This window comes from Eleutherodactylus coqui, chromosome 2 (genome assembly GCF_035609145.1).
Source record: "Eleutherodactylus coqui strain aEleCoq1 chromosome 2, aEleCoq1.hap1, whole genome shotgun sequence".
NCBI classification, from domain to species: domain Eukaryota; kingdom Metazoa; phylum Chordata; class Amphibia; order Anura; family Eleutherodactylidae; genus Eleutherodactylus; species Eleutherodactylus coqui.
Window position 1 is genome coordinate 139,286,446 of NC_089838.1, and position 20,078 is coordinate 139,306,523.

At 43.4% G+C, this 20,078-nt stretch overlaps 1 protein-coding gene across 1 annotated transcript in view; it reads left to right on the forward strand.

Annotated features, from left to right (window-relative positions):
• Positions 1–20,078, forward strand: part of TRHDE (thyrotropin releasing hormone degrading enzyme) — an 819,510-nt gene that overhangs the window by 431,377 nt on the left and 368,055 nt on the right. The window contains exon 6 of the mRNA XM_066589876.1: positions 8,987–9,124. Coding sequence (XP_066445973.1) covers positions 8,987–9,124 — 138 coding nt within the window. The remainder of the gene's footprint in view (positions 1–8,986; positions 9,125–20,078) is intronic.

Below are 20,078 nucleotides of genomic sequence, written 5' to 3' on the forward strand. Positions count from 1 at the left end.
GCGCTCAATGACTGCTACGCGGAGAATGCAGGAAGTGGCAGGGCTGTTTGCTCCATGGAACTCAATAACTATGTGATCGCTGGCGACCCACAGCATGTCAAGTGCAGGGTCTTAGCAGACCCCTGACCAGCTCTGACAGTGACTAGGGGAATCTTTTTCCCTATAACTAGTGCTCCTTTGGATGTCCCCCAGGGATACTGTACTAGATGTTAAAAAAGACAAAAATAAGTTGAAAAAAATACAGTATAAAATAATAATACATATAAAAATAAGAAAATGACCCACTGCCGATGCCAACCTAAACCATTGCCATAGCTGCCCTGTATCTGAGATTATACAAATTATAAAACATCAATCAAAACATCAGAAACAAAATGGCAAACCCATTCTTATAGTTTATTTTTTAAATTGTTAAATGTATGTTAAAATAAAGAACTATAAATTTAAAAAATATATATTTTAAACTTTTTGGACACTTACCCGTAATAAAATAAAATGAAAAAAATTTCATTGAAAAAAGGTATTATAAAATAGCCCAATATGTAACAAAAAAAATGCAGGAAAAATAATTTTGACAAGCCAGGAAAAAATATAGGGCCATAAAACCACCACATGGGTATAATCGCTAAAAAGTGTCTGGGCCATTTGGACCAAAACCCTCTAGCTTTAAACGGTGAAGGTCTTGTATGATAAAAAAGAGGTACGCTTAAGTGTATTTATGATGACAAAAAGCATAGTGCTGTTTTTTGCTGATGTCATCAAAGTGCTGTTTGGAACAAAGCAATACAACAAGTAACAGCTTTGTGAAACATGAAGGACAATATATAAGCAATGTAACTTCCCTCAGAGGTGACAGAGGTTCCTGCCACTTTGAATGAGGGCTCGTTTACATGAGCACGGTGGGCTGGCAGCATAGCTGCACACAGAAAGCGCTTCTATAGGAAAAAAAGGTTTCCTATAGAAGTGTTCACATGAAAGAATGTAAGATGCACTAAATTTGTGCACCGCAAGGTCGCATCAAAGCTCCATAGTGTGCGCAAAGATAGGACCTGATCTATCTTTGGTGCGAGCTTTCCATAGACTCCCATGAGAGGTGGAAAGCATGCTCCTCGGCGCATGTGAACTGGCTATTTTAAGCAGCATCAATTAACCAGTTCACGTGATCTTTAGTGCAGTATAGCCGTGATCTTTGCACACGGCTATACTGCGCGCCCACAGCGCTCGTGTGAACGAGCTCTGAAAAAGATGAATTTCCTTGCTTGTACTTTCCACTGGTTTTTCATGGGTTTATGTTCAACTTCTATTCAGACAATAGCTAGAATAACTAAAGTATTCTGATAAGCAATACTCTGTACTGTACAACATTTGTCAACTATACATGCAAAGAAAGATAAAGATGAATAAGATAAAGGTATTGTAATGTTATGATGGTTCACATATGACAGTGGTGCAGCATCCAGGTGTCAATACAAACACTATTTATGCAGACATTTTAAAATCATGAAATGTAACAAAAGCACATGGTGTTTTTATACTTTCTCGAAACTCTAAAAGGGGGTTCTTAATCTAGTGCCAACGTATTCCGCAGTGCTGTCAGCTAATTTATTTATTATCCCCCCACCAAGCTGGGTACTCATTTTACTGACCTCGGAAGGATAGAAGGCTGAGTCAACCTTGAGCCGACTACCTAAACCATGCGGGGATTGAACTCGCAACCCTTACGTCATGAGCAAGAGCTTAGGACTGCATTTCTGCTGCCGTAAAACTCTGCGCCTCACAAGGCTCTATATTATATATTATAATCATATATCATATACATATATTAAATTATATATTAGAAAACTGTTTCTAGCATGTTTCCATTTTGTATTGCAGCTCTATTCATTAAGGAAATGCTAATCATGTTTCTATATACAAAAAAATATATAGGTATCAGGACAGCACAAGAAGCAAATGATGCCACATTGACGTTTCATGTGTGGCAAAAAAGATGTACAAATTGGATTGCACAGAAATAATGTCAAACTGAGTATTATGCCTTCTACCTAATGAGGATGTTACTCAGAAATATATGTTGTGCACATATTCACATAATAAATGCTGATCCTCTTTCACACTAGAGCTTTTTTGGAGGCAATGGCTTTTGTTTAGTTGAAACTTTGAGTGACTTTAAAAATGAAGAGCTCAGAAATACTGTACCTGAATGATGCCAGCTAAATACGTATAAAGCTAAGCTATTATTACAATAGAACAAATGAGTTAAACAGAAATCCACTGACACTGAAAATGATGAATCATAAATGGAAAGACTTCTCTTCCTCAACTGAGCTTGAGCTCATTCTTCAATATATAATTGGATACACTAACATTTTGCATAATTCAATAGCACTGGCTTTATCATCATGAACAAGAGATTTTTCAAGCAAGCCTGGTCAGAGAGGTACAAATAGTTAGGTTTGCAGGACCATCCGAAAATATGTATATAGGGATAACATATGTAAGTTAAATAGTTTATAAGTATTTGCTTCGTTGTTTTTTAAAGTTTATTTATTTTGACAAAATCATATACATATATTACAGTACATACCGCACAGTGTTACGAAGGTCCTTGGACCAACATACTATTTTTAAAGGAGTTCTTTTTTTTTTCAAAAATGTAGTAAACGATTTTCCGGTAAGGTCAGACATATATTTCAGCCAATTAAACTGTCATATCCCATAGTGAATATTACTGTAGAATAAAATCTTTATTGACCCAGTGTCTCACACTGTTCAAAACAGCTAAATAAGTTTTAACCCTTGAGGACCAGTCATTTTTAATTTTTTTCATCTTCATTCCCCATTTTACATTTTCATAAGTCTTTCATTGATGTCCATAATACAAAAATGTATACAATGATTGCTTCTCATACTGTATCTATAATATAAACTGGATTCTGTTGCCGCTTGGTGATCTATATTCTGTGTACCAAAAAGGATCTAGTGGGGATACAATTATTCACATTACTGGAGTTTGTTGCTCTACAACTAATAGCTCTAATTGGCTCCTCTGTTATTAAAAGAAGTTAGTCCTGATTCAATTATTCACTTTGCTGGAATTTGTTGATGGTTTTTACTAACTACACTGTTAGGGCAGCTTCAGACAAGCGTATGCACAAATACGCTCGCTCCAGCACAACATATTTGCACAGTAAATGAGGTTGATTTGCACACATATGGGCAAGTAGTACTGTACTTTTTTGCACATGCTGGGCCTGTTCACATGTGTGTGTTACACCCCCCCCCCACCCCCCAGACCATGATTTAAAGGGCTATTTAGCCTAATGAGGTCCAGACGTGTTCTCCTTTTCATGGAATTTTGTAGCATATTGCACATGTTCTTGAATTTTGTGCATGCATTTGCACACCACTCATAGACTTTGATGGGGCCTTTGGTGCGTAAATATGCAGGAAAATAGCGCATGTCCTATTTTTTTGTGCGCATGAGAAATGCACACGCAAAAAAGGATGTGAGAACAAACCTATTGAAATCAAAAAAATCTAGTCTCTGTGTTTTGTGTGGCAATTTTTCCATGCGCAAAGACACATATAAATACATCCATCTGAAGGAGCCGTTAGGAGTCAAATCAACCTCATTCACTGTGCAAGTACGTTGCGATGGGATTTGCGCATACGCTTGTCTGAAGCCGCCCTTATAAAGGGATGCCATTGTTTCAATTATTTATTGCTGTAGGATTTGCAGTTCTATAAAACTGGCTCCGGAGAAATATTGCTCTTGAGGAAATAGTATTGAATCTAAATATTGTTTAAAAAATAAACAAAGTTACATTTGCAAGGCCTTGGGAATCAGTAATTTTATAGTGGAAATATTGGCGACTTGATTCCCTGTGATGCGGCAGTAATTCTCCCTACAGTAAACAAAGATTTCATAATAACCTTCAAAACCTTCAAAAAAAGGTTTATTTAGCTACTGAATGGGAAATTCATTCTACTTCAAAAATAGTAATACATGTCTTTACAAACTTAATACATTGGCAAAATTCTAAAAAAAAAATTGTTGTAAGCATATTTAGGTTTCCGTGTGCAAAATAGTGAGCTGTGAAAAAACTTGAACTTATCTTGGTTTTCTAAATAATTTAAAATGTTAAAAGGGTTGTGTGGTTTCAAGTAAAAAAATTTTAATGGTTGGACATGAGTTAAAATAAAATAAAAAGCATACTGACTTGTCTGTCTTCCTCCCAAATGTAGGGAGATATTCAGCCGCAAGTGGCCCTGGAAAAAATGTAAAAGTGGCCCCATTTGAGACATAGTAAGATATTAAGATGGGCACTAGGTAGATTCTAAATGAATGCATTTCAACACGGAGGCATTGGGAGAATGTTCCTATACCAAGCTTTACTGTACCCAGTATTGTATGGGCACTAGAGATGAGTGAACGTGCTCGGCCACACCCCTTTTCCGCCCGAATACCACGATTTTCGAGTACTTCCGTACTCGGGCGAAAAAATTCGGGGGGCGCCGTGGGTGAGTGGGGGGGAGAGGGAGAGAGAGAGGGCTCCCCCCTGTTCCCCGCTGCTACCCCCCACTCACCCACGGCGCCCCCCGGCGACCCCGAGTACTTTTCACTCGAGTACTGAAGTACTCGAAAATGGCGGTACTCGATCGAGTAATTACTCGAAACGAGTACGTTCGCTCATCTCTAATGGGCACCATCATATATGAACTTTTCTTTATCGTATTTATAAATTCTATACTGTAAATTCATTAACAATCTGAGGTTGAGCCTCCTGCAGACAACCAGGTTGGATCCCGCTGCAAGAATTCTCGCATCAGGATGCGAGCCATGCCCCTACAGTGATCACTGTAGCCTGCTCTGCCGGCTCTTCCGCTCTGCTATGTGCTGGCTGCTGCCCAGCCAGCACATGCGCAGTACAGAACCGTCATGTCAGCCATGTCATTTCTGTGTGGGCCTCTGTAAGTTACAGTGCGAGTTGTCATGCAGTCACATCCCGGCTGTCTGCATAGGATTGCATTATCTAATGCAATCCTATGGCAGCGAGCATGGACAGAAATTCTTCGGGAAATCCCACCGCAGAATTTCTGCTCGTGTGCAGGGGGCCTAAGGCAGCACTGAAGTGAGGTCCTAGGAATTTAAAAGTGCTCACTGTTACGCCCACTTCTTACATGAACTTGGGAACTCAGACAGAACTCGGAAACAGTGAACTGGACTCACAGGCAGACATAACACAAAGACTGACACACACCCCAAACAGTCACCTTGCTTACCTGCACACATACACAGATGGAATAGAGTGTACAAGGTATTAGTTTGTATATTGGCCCAGATACCTAATCCCACGAGCTCACTTCAATGATACTCATTTTCTTGTGGGTCCCTACTCTCACAAGACAACTTACACCATGAAACCTGCCTGCATACCGGGCAATCGTCCCGATAGGGGGAGCTCCTTGCTGGAACCTGAGGACTTAACTAGCCCCAGAAGATAAACTATCCAAGCAGCACAGGAGACAGTTCACACCAACACAGCATGGAGTGCATACAAAACATAACAGGACTGTTCACACCATGTGTCTGGCACCCAGCACAGACACACAGAACACATTGCAGCTCAATAAAGCAAACACAATAGGGAATGAGGAAACCAGCATCTTCTAGCCAGAGGTGGGGGGTATATATGTGCAGCAGACCAGTGGGGATTGGCTGGCTGGAGAAACTCCACACTTAGCCAGCTCAATTATCCAACAGGGTTCGCTCCTGGAAACCCATAGAACAAAATGTCCCAGCAGCACAACCTAACACTCACATCTCCTAATGATTAATCAGGAAAAAGTTGCTACGCATACACTTTAGATCGCTATTGGCCCATTACGCATTAGACCAACAGCTATCTCTACCAATTTCCACATAGACATACATGCTCAGCTAAGAATGCATGGGTTTCTGTTGGGGAGAAGAGCATAGCAATAGAAATAAACATACTACAAAGTTATGACACAGATTAGGTATGAGAACCAAGCTAACTACATAAATACAAGAATAGAACCAAACGTACTACTTAGATACTGTACCAAATCTGAGCTTACTACATACTAAAACAGAAAATAACTTACTACATAGATACAGAAATAAGCTAACCCCATAAATACAGTACTAGGAATATGCTTATATTTTTCAGTGGCAGAAATATAAATCCACCATCATTATAAAAAATGGATCTATCAAAAACAGAATATAGTAGTCATACAATTGCATCCCATTTTCTGTAGTATTCCTGGATACGTTTGAAAACGTGATGTGAGTGCCTCCTAAGTTAGGCCAATTGCACACACTGGGGGACAAAAGCTTTTACGCCAGTATTCTTTTTTGCGTTTGCCTCACCAGTTTTTTTGGAAAGTGGGTAAAGCTTATTGGAAGGGGTGTGGCCACTCAGGACTGACAGATTTATGTAAAATTTACACCAGAAACTGGCATACATTTTACCAGAAATGTTCATCAGGTCGGACCTGAAGTACATTTTTGAGAAGGAGCAATGATGATGAACCTAATACATTCACCTTTTCATCTATTAGGTGCACCATGCGCCACAGTAAATTATTCTGTGCCCAGCATCAGAAATACTGGGCTTAGTAAATTTTCCCTACTGCATACTATTTGTTAAATTTTGGATAAGGAATCCATAACAAAATTCTGCAACTGAATACAGTACAATTTTAGGGATTTTTACTCAGTAACAGCAGGAAAAAAAATTAGCTATAGATCTGGTAGAGCAAATTCATATGTACATACACACATTTCGCACAAACATGTATAGTATATATACACACACAAGCAAAATATACACACATACATACACATGCATACTTTTTAACTCACATATATGCATCCTTAAACCTCTATTGGCTCCACGTTGCTCAGGCTGGTTCCAGTCCCGTAGCCTCCAGAATTCACAGTGCCAGTTTTATAGCTGATTAAAGAGGGATCCAGAGATACTCAGTAGGGGCAACACATAGCAGTGCAGGAGGCAAGGTCCCACTCCAGTCTCTACTTCTAGTTACAGGCAGGCTTACTCTGCGGAGGTTCAATATAATAGGAGCTCTGTACTCTGATTGGTGGAACAGTAGACTGACTGATAGTCCACCAATCAATGTAGTTCACTAATTTGGCAGACAGGGGAGGGAGTAGAAGCAGCCTGTTGCTCTGTCTTGTGCTCCTTCCTCCTTTTGACACGACAGTATTGCAGCAGGATCTGCTGGGGCACTGCAGTTCATTATACACAGGGCAAGCCACTCCTAGTTATATGCCAGTTACAGCAGCTGGCCCTGTGTATAATCAACCACAGCGGCAGCCCAGTGTGTATGTAGGGGTGATCAGCCCACCGGGAAGAATATATTGCCAATCCATCCCTGATCAGCCGTGCCTCAGGACATCGAACACAGATGAGTATTCTTGTTTTTTAATTTTAGCCCTACAATGCATGATTTTTTTTTTTTGCTTTAAATCATAAGATACAAAATTCTACAGCATGCATTGTAGGGTTAACTCATGCCAAGCCATTTAAAAGTTTAGCTTTAAACCATACAAAGATTAGAAATTATTGCTAATTTATCTACTTTTTATACTTTAATTTAATCTTTTCCTTCCAAATATCTCTACTTTATCTTTTCTTCACAGGACCCCAAAATCCTAGCTAGAAAAGCATTTTACTTCTATAATTATATGTTTTGCTTTAATCAATCATTTCAAAATTAGTCATCTAGGCAAATAATGATGCTCTTTTATGGATTCAACATGATGAGTCCTTTGTTCACCTATACGGTTAAATCTTCCATATTTAGGGCTGATTTAACAAATATTACTGTATACATTTTAGAATTTGATCTTAAATCAAATTCTAAAATGTATACAGTAATATTTGTTAAATCAGCCCTAAATATTCTTAATTGTATTGAAAAACTGGGTGTTTAATTTTCTTGGTCACAATCAGGGCTCAGTCAGACAGGCCTTTTTGGTTGTGCATTTAGTTGCGTAAAAAAAACACAAACCGCATGCGTCAACAAATTCGCGTTACCAAAGCGGACGGCACAGTTTAAATATTGCACTTGGGTGCGTTCAAAATTTGCGGTGCCATCGCTATCCCCTGCTGTGGCTGTGACAGCTGCAGCAGGGGATTCCTTGGATGTAAAACCTTTGAATGCTGTCACATAAGCCTTTCCCTGAAAACCATCCCTAACTATAGACAAAAAAAAGTGAAACTCACCTAGAAGCGCTGACTGGCTCTTCGCTCCATCCCCGGCAGTGTTTGTCTCCCTTCTGGTGGCCGGGGATTGAAAATCCCCCCCTCAGAAAGCACTGTCTCTGATTGCCTGAGCGCTGTGACCAATCAGAGGCAGCACTCAGCCATTGAATGACAGCTGAGCGCTGCCAGTGATTGGTCCCTGCGTTTAGCCAATCAGAAGCGGCGCTCAGTCATTCAGTGAATTCAGCCATTCATTGAACTCAATGAGGGGACTCCCTGCGGAGCTGAAGGCAGACGATCGCGATCTTCTCTGTATGTTGTCAATGGGGCCACCACTGCTGCTACCGGCCACATTGACCACAAGGTAAAGCCCCTGGATGTGACAGCATCCAGGGGTGTCACATCTACAGAATCCTGATGCCGCTGTTTGTTGCATTTTGCAATTCGTTGTCCAATTTTTTACTGATGTAAATTTTTGCGTAGGTAAAAATCGGACATGTGACCACTGCCATTCAAAAGCATTGGTTCTAATAGATGCAAATTGCAAATGCAAAGTACACATGCGCAACAAAAAACGCTCATCTGACTGATAGATTGATATCTATCACCGAATGATAAAAATGCTCTATGAGGAATGCTACTTATTGAACAGTCTTATGTGAAGTAGACAAATCATGAAGAAAATTATGAAAATACTAACATTAACTAAGAAAATCTTTTATTTCCAGGAAAAACAAAGGTTTTTGACGGATGTGTTGCATGAAGTGATGCTACTAGATGGTTTGGCCAGTTCACATCCGGTGTCACAAGAAGTTCTAAAGGCTACTGATATTGATCGAGTATTTGACTGGATTGCCTATAAAAAGGTAAAAAAAAAGACTAGGAAATAAAAATATGTAAAAAAGTATACCATACTACTGTATATATGAAATTGTCTGTAGCATAAAAAGTGTCTCCACCATTGAGTAAGTCCTCCAGCTATCCTGTGACTTGCATTGTCAACTGCAGAGCAGTAAATCAGTTACTTAAGAACCCTAGTGATGCAGCCATGAGGTAAACTCAATGTGTGTGCAGATCATCAGCTGGTTCCAGCCAATACCAGGCGAATTAACTCTTCATTCAGAGAAATTTGATGAGCTGGTTGAGAAATGGGGCCCTCCAGATATACACCTGATGGTGATAAGCCTAAGCAAAAATGTTCTGCACAATCTATTGTTACAACCAACTACACATCCTAGATGCCTTTTCCATTCTGTGAAATCTCCACCTGGTTTATGTGTCTTCTTCTGTGCCACTCATCTTGAGAGTCCTAGTGAAGGTCAGGGAAGATAGAGTCTCTGTAATAGCTGTCATACCATTCTAGCTGAGCAGAGTGTGGTTTTCCCTGCTTCTGAGGATCAGTTAGGGAACCCATTGGAGGATTCCACCCACACTGGACTGGATGTTTTCCAAGAATCTTCAGTTATGCTGCCTGATTCCATAAAAATTAATGGGCTTTTACTAAGTACTAGGGCTTATCCAATACAATTATTTACATCCTGTTGGCTGCCTGAGGAATAGCCCTAATCAAGACCTATGTCTGTATACTGTGCACTTTTAGAAGATGGTGTGAATAAAGAAGGCTATCTTTTGAAGACATCATACAATTCCTGCAGTATGGATGGGGCTGAGCCCCAGTACAATTAAGGTCCAGGTCTCTGCTATCTCAGTGTTCTGGATAGATCATAATCCATGATAAAGTGGTACCAGATAGCCATTCAAAAGCTGACCTGCTAGAGTCAACCATTATCAAAGATGGGATTTACCTCTATTCTTAAAAAAATGATACAAACATTCCTTTGAACCTCTACAGGTGGCAAACGTGTTCATCCTATCAGAAAACATGGTTTTCCTTGGTCACCAAGGAAGCTAATCTGTCCCTCCCTGAAGATAAGGTTGTGTTACCTTTTTCAGATGCAAATGTTCATCCTTGCCAATATCAATCACGAAATGGTCTTCGTTCAGGAATATATCTATCTTAAAGATACTTACAGACAGTAGATGAAGAGAAGTGTCTGAAAGTTTACCTATGCCAGACATAGAGCATCTGAAAGAAGAACCATTTGTTTGTGCTCACACATGGCCAAACAACTATAGCTAGGTAGCTAAGAGATGCTATTAGCACCTGTTGAAAAGTGAGGAAAGATCTGAACTTAGAATGTGTCCATACTCACTTGACTAGAGCCACAACCATGGAATGCGCAAAACCTGTGCAAGTTCCAGCTGAGATCATGTATCAGATGGCATTGTGGAGCACATCTAATACCTTTTATACACTGTAACAGATTAGAGTTTTCTGCTAGAGAAGGCTCCTAATTTGGTCATTCAGTTTTGATGACTGGCATTTTCCCTCCTTAAAGGTTCATGAATCATGATATATCCTCACATGTATGTCCTGCACTGTAGGATGTCCAGAAAAGACTGCGTTTGCAATGCTATCCTTCTTCCTGGGCTCCAGATAGCAGCACATAAGTATCCTTCCAATAAACTTTTTTTAAATTTAAAATTACACAAAAGTAAAAGTATCTAAGGCATTTTTATATTGTTGATTAATTTTTATTAGCTTTTCGTGTAATTGTTCAAATCACATGGCATGAGGATCTATCCTTATAAATATCAGCTGCTGGTTTGGCTATAAGAAAGAAAAATAAAGTTGGAAGTCTTTATCAATTGTCTTCCTTCGCACTAATATTAATACAACTATTTGTAAACATATAATTTATAAACATGAATGTTATTCAATGACCTTGATAATCTTTTTTATCTTAATGGATGATGGCCTTATTTTTGCCTAGCCAACTATCCAGCTATTATATTTTGTACTGTATCTTTTATGTCTAAGAACTCTTCCTAACAAATACACAAAATGTATTTTACGAAGTAAAGTAAGACACAAAGGTGATATGCCATCAATGCCTGATTAGTGGGGGCTCAACTGATGTAAACTCTGTCCATTGCTAGAACAAAGTGACAACAGTACTAGGAAAAGTCTATATTATTTTAGTTCCTGTAGGTTCTACTCAACTTTCTTTGGATGCCACACAACCAACATAATTTAGTCAATCTTGTAGCCTGCACCAATAGCTAAAAGCGCTCAGAGCACTAGGACCCCTACTGAATGGACATGAATCAAAATAAGAAAAACACTTTATTTCATAGTACTTTTCATAATGAGATTTATTAGGTCTTTTGCAACTCCCCATGTAGTTTCTTTCTCACAAAAACACATATGAGAAAGCTTATTATAACAATATGAAGATGAATAATAAAAATATGAACAATATGGAAAGGTCTGTAAGCAAAAGCAGAAGAATATTTTTCTCTAAATAAAAAAAAATTGAATATTATTTCACACTAATATTAAAAAAAATTAGGGAATACATCCACATACACAACACATGCAGATATTAACACAATCACAAGCTAACATTATATATAATGCTTGATCCTAATGTAGCATGCTGTAGCTGAAAAATATAAAAAATGTACTTATATTCCATAAGCCTGGTGGAAATAGCAAAGCATGCTACACTATTTTGTTTGGGAAAATTTCTGCCTGTGTTTTGGAAACCAGACGCACCTCATCATAGTCAATGGGGTCTATTCTACACTGTGAGGCCTTAGTCAGATGGGCATTTTTTCGCGCGATTTGCGCATGCGCATGCGATTCGCGCATATATAGAACCAATGGTTCGCTATGGTATCGGTCACATGTCCGCTTTTTATGCGGATATGCGATAAATTATAGTACATGACGATTCGCAGATCGCGCCTATCTGCGTTCGGCGTTTTATGTGCGCACCAAAATCATTTACTGCAGCTAGCTGCGTTTTTTCGCTGGCGAGCACACCGCACTGTACTACCATCATCTGGCGAGTGCATAGTCTTGTAGGATGTGAGAACTTGAATGAAATGGCAAAGGCTGACAAGGTGGTCGTAATATGGAGGCTAAGTTTCATGCGCATTTTGATGTGCACAGCGAAAAAGGTGCGAAAAAGTCCTGCAAAACAAAGTTCCGGCCAGGCTAAGTTTCATGCGCATTTTGATGCGCACGGCGATTTTACTCCGCTCAGACGGGCGTTTTGCTGCGACGATAAACGCGGCTAGGTGCTGATTTTTCCCGCGATTTTTTGCCCCCGGTCACGCGATTTGCGCATGCGCATCCTTCATGCGATCCGCAAATCGCGGGAAAAAACGCCCGTCTGACTAAGGCCTGAGGGTCCAGCTTATGCCAGATCTAGCACTTCCAGTTTTTCTTTTGTTTGGCTTCTAGGCCATAACTAAACAGTGGAGAAATCTAGTGCTGGTGTAAACCTATCCCTAATTTTCCTGCATTGTTTTTGATTATATGACAATAGGTGTTTTCTAGAGATGAGCGAGCACCAAAATGCTCGGGTGCTCGTTACTCGGGACGAAATTATCGCGATGCTCGAGGGTTCGTTTCGAGTAACGAACCCCATTGAAGTCAATGGGCGACTCGAGCATTTTTGTATATCGCCGATGCTCGCTAAGGTTTCCATTTGTGAAAATCTGGGCAATTCAAGAAAGTGATGGGAACGACACAGCAACGGATAGGGCAGGCGAGGGGCTACATGTTGGGCTGCATCTCAAGTTCCCAGGTCCCACTATTAAGCCACAATAGCGGTAAGAGTGGGCCCCCCCTCCCAACAACTTTTACTTCTGAAAAGCCCTCATTAGCAATGCATACCTTAGCTAAGCACCACACTACCTCCAACAAAACACAAGACACTCCGCTGCCACTTCTCCTGGGTTACATGCTGCCCACCCCCTCACGATGCAGTGTCCACAGCGCACACCAAAGTGTCCCTGCGCAGCCTTCAGCTGCACTCATGCCACACCACCCTAATGTCTATTTATAAGTGCATCTGCCATGAGGAGGAACCGCAGGCACACACTGCAGAGGGTTGGCACGGCTAGGCAGCGACCCTCTTTAAAAGGGGCGGGGCGATAGCCCACAATGCTGTAGAGAAGCAATGAGAAATATAATCCTGTGCCACCGCCATCAGGAGCTGCACACGTGGGCATAGCAATGGGGAACCTATGTGCCACACACTATTCATTCTGTCAAGGTGTCTGCATGCCCCAGTCAGACCGCGTTTTTTTATAAATAGTCACAGGCAGGTACAACTCCGCAATGGGAATTCCGTGTGCACCCACAGCATGGGTGGCTCCCTGAACCCACCGGCTGTACATTAATGTATCCCATTGCAGTGCCCATCACAGCTGAGGTAACGTCCGATTAAATGCAGGTGGGCTTCGGCCCACACTGCATGCCCCAACCTGACCGGGGTTTTTAATTCATAGACACAGGCAGGTACAACTCCCTATTGTGAAGTCCGTGTGGACCCACAGTGTGGGTGGGTGCCAGGAAGCCACCGGCGGTACATAAATATATCCCATTGCATTCCCCATCACAGCTGAGGTAATGTCATGTTTAATGCAGGTGGGCTTCGGCCCACACTGCATGGCCCAGTCAGACTGGGGTTCTTTAGAAGTGGACACATGCAGTTAGAACTCCCTGTGGACCCACAGCATGGGTGGCTCCCTGGAACCCACCGGCTGTACATAAATGTATCCCATTGCAGTGCCCATCACAGCTGAGGTAACGTCCGATTAAATGCAGGTGGGCTTCGGCCCACACTGCATGCCCCAGTCAGACTGGGGTTCTTTAGAAGTGGACACATGCAGTTACAACTCCCTGTGGACCCACAGCATGGGTGGCTCCCTGGAACCCACCGGCGGTACATAAATATATCCCATTGCAGTGCCCAGCACAGCTGATGTAACGTCCTTGTGGGCCTAAGAAAAATTGCCCGTTCGGCGTGATTACGTCAGGTTTCAGGAGGAGGAGCAGGCGGAGGAGGAGGAATATTATACACAGATTGATGAAGCTAAAAGGTCCACGTTTTTGATGGTGATAGAGAGCAATGCTTCCATCCGCGGGTGCAGCCTACGTATTGTTTAGGTATCGCTGCTGTCCGCTGGTGGAGAAGAGAAGTCTGGGGAAATCCAGGCTTTGTTCATCTTGATGAGTGTAAGCCTGTCGGCACTGTCGGTTGACAGGCGGGTACGCTTATCTGTGATGATTCCCCCAGCCGCACTAAACACCCTCTCTGACAAGACGCTAGCCGCAGGACAAGCAAGCACCTCCAGGGCATACAGCGCGAGTTCAGGCCACGTGTCCAGCTTCGACACCCAGTAGTTGTAGGGGGCAGAGGCGTCACGGAGGATGGTCATGCGATCGGCTACGTACTCCCTCACCATCCTTTTACAGTGCTCCCGCCGACTCAGCCTTGACTGGGGAGCGGTGACACAGTCTTGCTGGGGAGCCAGAAAGCTGTCAAAGGCCTTAGAGAGTGTTCCCCTGCCTGTGCTGTACATGCTGCCTGATCTCTGCGCCACCCCTGCTACCTGGCCCTCGGAACTGCGCCTTCGGCCACTAGCGCTGTCGGATGGGAATTTTACCATCAGTTTGATCGCCAGGGTCCTGTGGTATAGCATCACTCTCGAACCCCTTTCCTCTTCGGGTATGAGAGAGGAAAGGTTCTCCTTATACCGTGGGTCGAGCAGTGTGTACACCCAGTAATCCGTCGTGGCCAGAATGCGTGCAACGCGAGGGTCACGAGAAAGGCATCCTAACATGAAGTCAGCCATGTGTGCCAGGGTACCTGTACGCAACACATGGCTGTCCTCACTAGGAAGATCACTTTCAGGATCCTCCTCCTCCTCCTCAGGCCATACACGCTGAAAGGATGACAGGCAAGCAGCATGTGTACCCTCAGCAGTGGGCCAAGCTGTCTCTTCCCCCTCCTCCTCATGCTCCTCCCCCTCCTCCTCCTCCTCAACACGCTGAGATATAGACATGAGGGTGCTCTGACTATCCAGCGACATACTGTCTTCCCATTCCTCCGTTTCCGAGTGCAAAGCGTCTGCCTTTATGCTTTGCAGGTAACTTCTCAAGAGGCATAGCAGAGGAATGGTGACGCTAATGATTGCAGCATCCCCGCTCACCATCTGGGTAGACTCCTCAAAGTTTCCAAGTACCTGGCAGATGTCTGCCAACCAGGCCCACTCTTCTGTAAAGAATTGAGGAGGCTGACTCCCACTGCGCCGCCCATGTTGGAGTTGGTATTCCACTATAGCTCTACGCTGCTCATAGAGCCTGGCCAACATGTGGAGCGTAGAGTTCCATCATGTGGGCACGTTGCACAGCAGTCGGTGCACTGGAAGATTAAACCAATGTTGCAGGGTGGCAGCGTCCGTCTTGGACTTGCGGAAATGTGCGCAGAGTCGGCGCACCTTTCCGAGCAGGTATGACAAGTGTGGGTAGGTTTTCAGAAAGCGCTGAACCACCAAATTAAAGACATGGGCCAGGCATGGCATGTGCGTGAGGCTGCCGAGCTGCAGAGCCGCCACCAGGTTACGGCCGTTGTCACACACGACCATGCCCGGTTGGAGGCTCAGCGGCGCAAGCCAGCGGTCGGTCTGCTCTGTCAGACCCTGCAGCAGTTCGTTGGCCGTGTGCCTCTTCTCTCCTAAGCTGAGTAGTTTCAGCACGGCCTGCTGACGCTTGCCCACCGCTGTGCTGCCACGCCGCGCGACACCGACTGCTGGCGACGTGCTGCTGCTGACACATCTTGATTGCGAGACAGAGGTTGCGTTGGAGGAGGAGGAGGAAGGTGCTTTAGTGGAGGAAGCATACACCGCCGCAGATACCAGCACCGAGCTGGGGCCCCCAATTCTGGGGGTGGGTAGGACGTGAGCGGTCCCAGGCTCTGACTCGGTCCCAGCCTCCACTAAATTCACCCAATGTGCCGTCAGGGAGATATAGTGGCCCTGCCCGCCTGTGCTTGTCCACGTGTCCGTTGTTAAGTGGACCTTGGCAGTAACCGCGTTGGTGAGGGCGCGTACAATGTTGCGGGAGACGTGGTCGTGCAGGGCTGGGACGGCACATCAGGAAAAGTAGTGGCAACTGGGAACCGAGTTGTGCGGGGCCGCCGCCGCCATCATGCTTTTGAAAGCCTCCGTTTCCACAAGCCTATACGGCAGCATCTCCAGGCTGATCAATTTGGCAATGTGCACGTTTAATGCTTGAGCGTGCGGGTGCCTGGTGGCGTACTTGCGCTTGCGCTCAAACAGTGGCGCTAGCGACGTCTGGATGCTGCGCTGAGAGACATTGCTGGATGGGGCCGAGGACAGCGGAGGTGAGGGTGTGGGTGCAGGCCAGGAGACGGTAGTGCCTGTGTCCTCAGAGGGGGGTTGGATCTCAGTGGCAGGTTGGGGCACAGGGGGAGAGGCAGTGGTGCAAACCGGAGGCAGTGAACGGCCTTCATCCCACCTTGTGGGGTGCTTGGCCATCATATGCCTGCGCATGCTGGTGGTGGTGGCTCCCCAGCTGATCTTGGCGCGACAAAGGTTGCACACCACTGTTCGTCGGTCGTCAGGCGTCTCTGTGAAAAACTGCCACACCGTAGAGCACCTTGACCTCTGCAGGGTGGCATGGCGCGAGGGGGCGCTTTGGGAAACAGTTGGTGGATTATTCGGTCTGGCCCTGCCTCTACCCCTGGCCACCGCACTGGCTCGGCCTGTGCCCACACCCTGACTTGGGCCTCCGTGTCCTCGCCCGCGTCCACGTCCTCTAGGCCTACCCCTCAGCATGGTGTATTACCAGTAGTGCAGAAACAGAACGCTGTAATTAAATGTGCCGCTTATTGGCCTGTGGTTGGAGGCTGACTTCGCTTACGGAATGCACAGCAGAGCCAGGAAATAATTTTGCGCAAGCCTGCTGTAACACAGCTGGCTGCGTATGAATTAGGAGGACAACTACACCCAGCACAGACCCAGTACACTGAGGACAGTCACAGGCAGCCCAAATAGATTTTTTTCCCAAATGTTTTTGGAAAGGCCCACTGCCTATATTCAATAAATATATGTCTTCTGTCCCTGCCTCACCACTACTGGCCATGGAGTATGTAAAATAACTGCAGACTGTTGCACTATGGACTGGAATACAGCGGTGATGTAACAGCCAACACAGAGCCAGGAAATAATTTTGCGCAAGCCTGCTGTAACACTTAGCTGGCTGCGTATGAATTAGGAGGACAACTACACCCAGCACAGACCCAGTACACTGAGGACAGTCACAGGCAGCCCAAATAGATTTTTTTTCCCAAATGTTTTTGGAAAGGCCCACTGCCTATATTCAATAAATATATGTCTTCTGTCCCTGCCTCACCACCACTACTGGCCCTGGACTATGTATAATTACTGCACAGCGCAATGCTCTGCACGGCCGATATACAAAAAAAAAAAAGGGCAACACTGCAAAAAGCAGCCTCCACACTACTGCACACGGTTAGATGTGGCCCTAAGAAGGACCGTTGGGGTTCTTGAAGCCTAAAATACTCCTAACGCTCTCCCTATAGCAGCTCCGGCACCAGCAGCACTGTCCCTGATCTCTGTCAGAATAAATCTGTGGCGAGCCGCGGGAGAGGCCGATTTATATACTCGGGTGACACCTGATCTCGCCAGCCACTCACTGCAGGGGGGTGGTATAGGGTTTGAACGTCGCAGGGGGAAGTTGTAATGCCTTCCCTGTCTTTCTATTGGCCAGAAAACCGCGCTAACGTCTCAGAGATGAAAGTGAAAGTAACTCGAACATCGCGTGGTACTCGTCACGAGTAACGAGCATCTCGAACACGCTAATACTCGAACGAGTATCAAGCTCGGACGAGTACGTTCGCTCATCTCTATTAATTATTAATTATTTCTTTCTGCTTTGCTTAGATTCATTCAAATACTGTGGGGTCAAAATACACAGTACACCACTAGATGAATTCTTTAAGGGGTCTAGTTTTCAAAATGTTGTAATTTGTGGGGGGTTTTCCATCATTTTGGTGGCTCAAGGGCTCTACAAGTGGGCAATGGTGCCTAAATCACCTTCAAGCAAAATGTCTGTTCTGAAAGCCACCGGCTGCTCCTTTCGGTTTGGGCCCCATTGTGCATGCAAACAGAAGTTTAGGTCCACAGCAGGTATGTTTCTGAATAGGGACAAACCGGGGTATTCATTTTGGGGTGCAAGTCTTCATTCCTATGGGGTCTGATATTATTTTCATACGCACAACGAGGCCCAAAATGAAAGGAGCAGCTGGTGGCTTTCAGAACCTAAATCAGTCTAGTTTTCAAATTGTGGTCATTTGTGGGGGTTCTCCATAATTTTGGTGGCTCAACGGCTCTACAATTAGGCAATGGGGTCTAAATCACCTTCAAGCAAAATGTCTGTTCTGAAAGCCACAGGCTGCTCATTTCGGTTTGGGCCCCAATGTGCAAACAGACATAATATTAGGGCCACAAGGGGTATGTATCTGAACACAGGACAAACAGAGGTATTCAATTTGGGTGCACGTCTTCATTCAAATGTGTGCTGTTTAAAAACAAATTTTTTTAAAATGACACAATTGCCAACAAAATGTAAATCGTAATTTTTTCCTTCTGCTTTGCTTCGATTCATTCACAAACGGTGGGGTCAAAATACACAATACACCACTAGATGAATTTATTAAGGGTTCTAGTTTTCAAAATGGGGTCATTTGTGGAGATTCTATATCGTTTTGGCCACTCAAGGGCTCTACAAGTGTGCAATGACTTTCAAGCAAAATCTCTGTTCTGAAAGCCACCGGCTGCTCCTTTCAGTTTGGGTCCCGTTGTCCATACGAACATAATATTAGGGCCACAATGGAAGAAGGGACAAACAGGGGTATCCATTTTGGGGTGTAAATTCTCATTTTCATATGCACTATAGAAAACAAAAACCTGACTTTAAATTGACATATTTGCAAAAATATGAAATTTTATTTTTTCTCCTCTAAATTGCATTAACTCCTGAAAAAAAACTATGGGGTCAAAATACTCATGACACTCCTCAGTGAATACATTAAGGGGTTTAGTTTTTAAAATGGGGTCATTTGTGGGGTATTTATTATTCGGACACCTATGAGCCATTGCAATCTTGGCTTGGTGTAGGAAAACAAAGTTCCTCAAAATGTTGATAAGCAATGTTAAATTTGTACATCTCCTAAATGGTTAAAAAAAACTAAAGCTTTTCAAATGTGCATCCAAAATAAAGTAAACAAATAAAATATATATCTGATCATAAATGTGTACAGTATATTTGCACATATTTGATATATTACAATTGAAAATGTGAAAAATGACAATTTTTTACAAATTTTCTCAATTTTGGTGCTTTTAATAAATTTGCACAAATTCTATCTGACTATTTTCACCAGCTAAATGAAGTACAGCATGTGGTGAAAAAACAATGTCAGAATCACTTGGATATGCAAAACCTTTACACAGCTATTCTATGTTAAAGTGACACATGCAAGACTTCCAACATTTGGCCTGGTCATTAAGGTGCAAACAGGCTTGGTCACTAAGGCAATAAGGATGGCCTAAATTAGTTATGTCTCTAAGAAGATAAAAATATACTTAAGACGACGAAGTTCAACATCAAATCCATTTGCATGAGACATAAATTCAAAATCTAAAATAAAAAAGTCAATTTTTCAGAAGGAGTTTTCCAATTTTAACATGAATACAATGAATCGCCGAGCTCTGTCTGTGATTGGCTGAGCGCTGTGACGTATAGCAGGCAGCACTCAGCTGTCACTCAATGAATGGCTGAGTGCTGTCTGTGTTTGGCTGAGGGCTCAGGCAATCAGACTCAGCCCTTTCAGCAGGCAGGGATTTTGAATCCCT